Raw genomic sequence first — 7,436 nt, 5'->3', positions numbered from 1 at the left:
AAAGTGCTGGGATTACAGGCGTGAGCCACCACACCTGGCCCAAAATTTTTTTAACAAAAATTAGCAGGGCAGGCCGGGCGCAGTGGCTCATGCCTGTAATCCCAGCACTTTGGGAGGCTGAGGTGGGCGGATCACGAGGTCAGGAGATGGAGACCATCCTGGCTAACACGGTGAAACCCCGTCTCTACTAAAAATACAAAAAATTAGCCGGACATGATGGCGGGCGCCTGTGGTCCCAGCTACTCGGGAGGCTGAGGTAGGAGAATGGCGTGAACCCGGGAGGCGGAGCTTGCAGTGAGCCGAGATCGCGCCACTGCACTCCAGCCTGGGCGACAGAGCAAGACTCCGTCTCAAAAAAAAAAAAAAATTATCAGGGCAAGGTGGTGGTATACCCCTGGTCCCAACTACTTGTGAGGCTGAGGCAGGAGGATAGCTTGGGCCCAGGAGGTGGAGGCTGCAGTGAGCTGTGATTGTGCCACTGCACTCCAACCTGGGCAACAGAGCAAGACCCCCATGTCTAAATAAAAATACCCAGGCCATGGCAGCAGAAAGCAAGGAAGAAGCCACGTGGAAGCCCTCCTGGCGCTTCTTCCAGGGAGGTGAGCAGAGAGCACCTGGGGCCAGGAGGCGGCATGCCTGGGTTTCTGCTCCTCCTCACTGTAACTTTCAGCCAAGTCAAACTTCTAGAGTTTCAGTTTCTTTATCTGTGAAATGATGGGGCTGGCACAGATGGTTTCTAAGATCTCTCCCAGGCCTGGAACTTCTAAGCGATCAGGTCAAAGGTGAGCTAACCGGGCTGGGCGCAGCGGCTCATACCTGTGAATCCCAGCACTTTGGGAGGCTGAGGCAGGTGGATCACTTGAGGTCAGGAGTTCAAGACCAGCCTGGCCAACATGGTGAAACCCCGTCTCTACTAAAAATAGAAAAGTTAGCCGGGCATGGTGGTGCACGCCTCTAATCATGGCTACTAGGGAGGCTGAGGCAAGAGAATCACCTGAACCTGGGAGGCGGAGGTTGCAGTGAGCCAAGATTGTGCAAACAAAAAAAGGTGCGCAAACCGAGGCCCAAGACAATTAAGGTGCAAGATCACATGGTTAGTAAGTGGGAGACCCCAAAGTTTGAACAGTCTGGCATCAGCTGACCAGGAACTGGAGCCCACCCTTCTCTCTCCCTGAGCCCGCCTGCCCGCCCACCCTCTTGAGTGCGAAATTTATTAATATGGAAGGGAGAAGAGCTTTAATGATTGGAGTCATTTTCAGAGCATTAAAGCTCTTCTCCCTTCCATATTAATGCGTTTCTCAGCTACTAGGGCTCACTCACAGCACCACTGGCCCCAAAGCAGTTGACAGTCAGTGGTAATTAAATTGTCTCTCTGGTTCTGTGACTGAAGGAGACAGAAGGCTTTATGGTGGCCTGAGGAAAGAAGGTGATTTGGGGCTTGGCACTTCAGGAGAGGGCAGGCGAGTGAGCCACGGAAGCTGGCCTGGGAAGCCTGCGGGTCACCCCCTTGCTTCCCGGCCTGGTGCTCGAGTGGCAGATGGTGAATCCTCCTCCTCCTCCATCCCCCACCTTGTGTCAGAGGCCAGAGCTCGGACTCCATCTAATGGTCACTAGTTCAACTGGGTATTTGGTGAAAAGGGCTTTGGGGCTGGAGACGTCCACTTTTATAACACACTGACATGGGAAGGCGCGTTCTGAGTTGTAATGACAGAGCTAGGCAGGTCTTGTCTGTAGATGCAGTGGCTTTAAGGAAACTAGGACGATGGGCAGGATTTTCCTAGGTGCCAGGAGAAAGGGGCGATAGAGGATTCTAGAGGCCACGCTTGAGAGAGCCAGTGTGCAGCGGTTTCACTCTGATTTGCTTCTTCCAGTGAAGATGGTTGGTAGCTCCTGAGGCCGGGGATCAGGAACATGGAGGCGGTGCTGGGGACGGTTTGTTTTCTAACCACACTCCTTTTGTAACCACAAAGGAAAAAGGCAGAACGTTCCTCCGCTGGCGCCAGCCAATCAGCAGGACTCCTGCCTTCCTTCGGGGCAAGGTCGCAGCATCTGCCTCGGAAATCACGGGGCTTCTTTCTGCTGGCTCAGCCGGGAGGGCCCAGAGTGTTCTGCAGAGGCTGCGTATTGAAGGCTGCTCTCTGAAGCTCCCTGCCCCAGGTCACGCCGCTGGTTCCAGATGAATCCAGAGTGGGGGCAGGCCTTCGTGCACGTGGCCGTGGCCGGCAGCCTCTGTGCCGTTGCTGTGTTCACGGGCATTTTTGACAGTGTCTCCGTGCAAGTGGGCTATGAGCACTACGCTGAGGCGCCGGTGGCCGGCCTCCCCGCCTTCCTGGCCATGCCGTTCAACTCACTGGTGAACGTGGCCTACACGCTGCTAGGGCTGTTCTGGCTGCACAGGGGCGGCGCAGTGGGTCTGGGTCCCCGCTACCTGAAGGACGTGTTCGCAGCCATGGCCCTGCTCTATGGCCCCGTGCAGTGGCTGCGCCTGTGGACGCAGTGGCACCGTGCCGCCGTGCTGGACCAGTGGCTCACCCTGCCCATCTTTGCATGGCCCGTGGCCTGGTGCCTCTACCTAGACCGCGGCTGGCGGCCCTGGCTGTTCCTCTCTCTTGAGTGCGTCTCCGTGGCCAGTTATGGCCTCGCTCTGCTGCATCCCCAGGGCTTTGAGGTTGCACTGGGTACTCACGTGGTGGTCGCTGTGGGGCAGGCGCTGCGCACCCACAGGCACTATGGCAGCACCACCTCGGCCACCTACTTAGCTTTGGGGGTGCTCTCTTGCCTGGGCTTTGTGGTCCTCAAGCTGTGTGACCATCAGCTCGCACGGTGGCGTCTCTTCCAGTGCCTCACAGGCCACTTCTGGTCCAAGGTCTGTGACGTGCTCCAGTTCCACTTTGCGTTTTTGTTTCTGACGCATTTCAACACTCATCCAAGATTCCATCCCTCTGGCGGGAAGACGCATTAAACTGTGGGAAGAACCTGCTGAAAACCGATGACCCCCAGCATTGAAACGGACTCTGAGATGGCAGCGTGGTGCCAGTGTCAGGCATCCTGCGTGTGATGATATGCACTGATCACACAAGACTGCCCTTTCCTGAGGAGCTGCGGGCTTCGGTGTGGAGGGGTGGAGTGCTGTGATCTCGACAACTTATTTTCAAAGACATAAAGCACAGATCTCGACACAGGGGATGTGGGTGTTCCTGATGTAATTCGCATAACTTTTCTGTAGTTTGAAATGTTTCCAAATAAATATTGGCAAGGGGAGTGGAAATGACGCCAAGAAGCCCCTCATGCTCATGGTTGGACAGAGAGCGACCGTCTGGGGTATCTTTGGGGTGTCAGCTGTGGGTGTGGACTGGCAGCAGTGAGGCAGGCCAGTCAGTTGGGTACCAGCGAGTGTCCTTGGAGGCGGCTGGATTCAGGGAGACTGAGTCACACTAAATACGTCCCCAGCAGACTGATGGGGAAATCACTTAGTCACCCCCATGACATCTGTGACTGTTAACTGTAGGCAGGTCACGTGAGAGCCACATCACCTCAGATCATCCGTGGAACCAGGCAGGGTGCGTCCAGATGAGGAAACACACAAATGTCAAAAGTTGAACTCTCAACAGAAAGTTGCTTTGTGGGTCTCCCCTCGGAGCCGGGGTGGGCTTAGATGCCCTTAGTGGCTACAGTCTGAGCAGTCCCCACGTGCCCGTCACCCAGCTCCTTGTGAACCAATCTGCTGACAGTATCGCCAGGCACGGTGCTGGAGGTGGCGCGTGCTTCTCATGTAGGCAACAGTTTTTGAGCCCCCAAGTCCAAGGCCCAGACTCTCTGGTTTGTGGTCAGCATGCTGGGTCATCCTTGGCCGCAGCCAGAGAGGCACTGAGGACTCCATGCCACCCTCTCTACTCCCGGGGCAGTCCTTCTTCCTGCCGGTCACTATGTTACTTAGAGGCCTGCCTCACCTCCTTTCATCTGAAGGCATCTGGTCTGTAAAGGAGACTTTCTTTTTTCGAGACAGAGTCTTGCTCTGTTCCCCAGGCTGGAGTGCAGTGGTGTGATCTCGGCTCACTGCAACCTCTGCCTCCCGGGTTCAAGCGATTCTCCTGCCTCGGCTGCCTGAGTAGGATTACAGGCACCCGCCACCACGCCCGGCTAATTTTTGTATTTTTAGTAGAGACGGGGTTTCATCATGTTGGCCAGGCTAGTCTCTAACTCCTGACCTCAGGTGATCCACCCTCTTCGGCCTCCCAGTGCTGGGATTACAGGCGTGAGCCCCCGTGCCCGGCCTGTAAAGGGGACTCCTGAAGACAGCTAATGTCATTTAACTCAGGGGCTCTTCATCCCAGACTCCATAGTCTTGTCCCTGGAGCCTTAAGTACTGAGGAGGGTCTGCTTTAAGCCCACAAATTAAATGGCGAAGTGGTCAGCTCCAAAGGTGAGGGCAGAGGAGACAGGATGCCCTGTGCCTGCCAAATGGCATCTCAGCATGGGCCACCCGCGTGCGCCTGCTCAGTGCCCTCGAGGTTGGCATTCGGCCCATGACTGTGATGACTGAGATGTTTCTGGAACTGGGCACCTGGGCTGGACGTTCTGTCCTGGCTGGCCGAGCACATCGCCACCAGGTAAGGACCTGGGGCAAATGGCAGGGCCTGACCCAGGGCTTGGGGCCGGGGGGTGGGGCACGTGGTTGGCAGGGGAGAACGAGGACAGCACCTGCTTGGGAAACAGCCTGGTTCCAATTTGAGGTCGTCTCGAAAGCACCACGTGCCCTAGAAGAGGGAAGAGGCCGCACACATCACCAGAGAGGCCACCCTTACTTCACAGAGGCTGGAGGGAAGGCGAAAAGAAGGCGGGCTTCCATGTGGGCTTCCGTGCGGGCTCAGAGACAGGGTGGGGGCAGGCTCTTTATCCAGCAGTGCGGGGACCCCTTTTTGTGATTTCTCTGTGAGTAGCTGGTTCCCTCATTGACAGAGGGCTGCTGGGACTTCATGCCACACTTCGCAGCTACAAGCACTCATCACGATTTTACTTTTTCTTCCTACCGATACCTGTGCAATAAACAGCCCTGCGAGCCTCCTGGGTCAGGCGGGGTCCCACGGGAAACAGGTGGTGTGCCTAGATTGGGGTGATTCAGGGCGGTTTCGTGGAATCCCTGGAAGAGTGGACCCCACCCAAAGGAGAGGCTTATGTGGAGGGGACACCTCCAGAGGGGCAGGGACTGCAGGAAGCCTGGCTCCACTCTCCCCTCTCCTGCCAGAGTTGCCAGATTATACGCCAGGCGATGAACAATGGTTTTGCACAAGCATGTCTCAAATGTTGCACAAGACATTTCTCCTACTGAAAAAGTATGTTTCCCTGAAATTCAGATTTCACTGGGCGTTCTGATTGTTATTTGCTAAATCCAACAACCATGTCCTGAGCCAACGCAAGCAAAGCCAGAAGACCCGGAACCTGCGCAAGGCAGAGCAGGTGGCAAAGAAGGCTCCAGGCTGGCCCCGGCCTGGAACCTGCACTCCCCCAGGCCCTTTTTGAAATTAGTGTTTCTCCAAATGTGGCCAGCTGCCATCAGTCACACAGCTTCCTGCATCCCTTCCTGCCCAGGCGAACCCCCCTTCTGGGGCTGGGACCTCAGAGTGCCTCAGCCCTGGCCCGGGGTTTGCGGATGCCACCGACCCCTGAGCCACCGGAGGAAGGAGGCTGGTGGCTGTGCCTCCCTCCAGCTCTGCAGCCCGCGGAGGAGCTTGGCCTCACCCAGGGTGATTGGCTGTCAGGGCAGCCGTTGTTGTTACGGGTCTTGGTCTCAGTCTCGCTGCTCCACTGTGTCCCTAGCACAGCTGGGGAGCCAATGGTTGCCAGATGGGGCCTCTCCCCCACCTTTGACCTAACGGTTTAGAAGTTCCAGGCCTGGGAGGGATCTTAGAAACCATCTGTGCCAGCCCCGTCATTTCACAGATAAAGAAACTGAAACTCTAGAAGTTTGACTTGGCTGAAACTTCAGTGAGGAGGAGCAGAAACCCAGGCATGCTGCCTCCTGGCCCCAGGTGCTCTCTGTTCACCTCCCTGGAAGAAGCGCCAGGAGGGCTTCCACATGGCTTCTTCCTTGCTTTCTGCTGCCATGGCCTGGGTATTTTCTCCCCACAGAAAAGTGGTTTTAGGGCCGGGCGCAGTGGCTCATGCCTGTAATCCCAGCACTTTGGGAGGCCAAGGCGGGTGGATCATCTGAGGTCAGGACTTCGAGACCAGCCTGGCCAACATAGTGAAACCCCGTCTCTACTAAAAATACAAAAAATTAGCCAGGCATGGTGGCGGGTGCCTATAATCCCAGCTACTCGGGAGGCTGAGGCAAGAGAATCGCTTGAACCTGGGAGGCAGAGGTTGCAGTGAGCCGAGATCATGCCATTGCACTCCAGCCTGGGCAACAAGAGCGAAACTCTGTCTCCAAAACAAACAAACACACACACAAAAAATAGTTTTAAGCCCGGTGCTGTGGCTCACACCTGTAATCCCAGCACTTTGGGAGGCTGAGGTGGGTGGATCACCTGAGGTCATGAGTTCAAGACCAGCCTGGCCGACATGACAAAACCCCATCTCTACTAAAAATACAAAAATTAGCTGGCATGGTGGCGGAAGCCTGTAATCCCAGCTACTTGGGAGGCTGAGGCAGGAGAATCGCTTGAACCCGGGAGGCGGAGGTTGCAGTGAGCTGAGATCGTGCCATTGCACCTCAGCCTGGGCAACAGAGTGAAACTCCATCTCAAAAACAACAACAACAAAGGTAGTTTTAGGCCAGGCGCGGTGGCTCATGCCTGCAATCCCAGCACTTTGGGAGGCCGAGAAGGAAGGATTGCTTGACCTCAGGAGTTTAAGACCACCCTGGACAACATAGGGAGGCCCCATCTCTACCAAAAATAAAAAAAATTAGCTGGGCTTGATGGTGTGTATTTGTAATCTCAGCTACTCAGGAGGCTGAGGTGGGGAGGATCGTTTGAACCCAGGAGATCCAGGCTGCAGTGACACAGTTGTAATGAGATGGCATCACTGCACTCCAGTCTGGGTGACAGAGCAAGACCCCATCTCAAAAAAAAAAAAAAATTACAGCATAGGGCACACACTGTCATGCATTCGCTTTTCTGGGCCCCATTTTGGCTTGGTGACATGCCAAGGTCTGCTAGAAACTGCACACACCAGCCTCTGCGCCCCGGAGCAGGCTCTTCTCCAGTTAGGTCCCAGGAGTGGGATTACAGGGCTGCAGGGAACTTCAGTTTCAAATCCCTGGAGTGCTTTTCCCAGTGACGTTCTTGATTCACATTTCTAGCAGCAATGTCAGAGGCTTATCTGCCCCCCACCAGCAAATGTCAGGGTGAGTGCTTTTTCATGGTGTGCCAATCTGATGAGGGTGATGTGAGATTTCATTGTGACTAAATCAGACCCCCTCCCCTCTCTCATTG

At 55.5% G+C, this 7,436-nt stretch overlaps 1 protein-coding gene across 1 annotated transcript; it reads left to right on the top strand.

The window, feature by feature from the left end:
- Positions 1-1,337: 1,337 nt before the first annotated feature.
- TMEM187 (transmembrane protein 187) lies at positions 1,338-3,308 on the top strand. The gene has a single exon (XM_032148249.2). The coding sequence runs from the start codon at positions 2,177-2,179 to the stop codon at positions 2,960-2,962; it is 786 nt and encodes a 261-aa protein (XP_032004140.1). The 5' UTR covers positions 1,338-2,176; the 3' UTR covers positions 2,963-3,308.
- The last annotated feature ends 4,128 nt before the right edge of the window (positions 3,309-7,436 follow it).

Source organism: Hylobates moloch, unplaced genomic scaffold (genome assembly GCF_009828535.3).
Source record: "Hylobates moloch isolate HMO894 unplaced genomic scaffold, HMol_V3 SCAFFOLD_2725, whole genome shotgun sequence".
NCBI classification, from domain to species: domain Eukaryota; kingdom Metazoa; phylum Chordata; class Mammalia; order Primates; family Hylobatidae; genus Hylobates; species Hylobates moloch.
The sequence above is the reverse complement of the archived record's forward strand: the minus strand, read 5'-3'. Positions and strand labels throughout refer to the sequence as shown.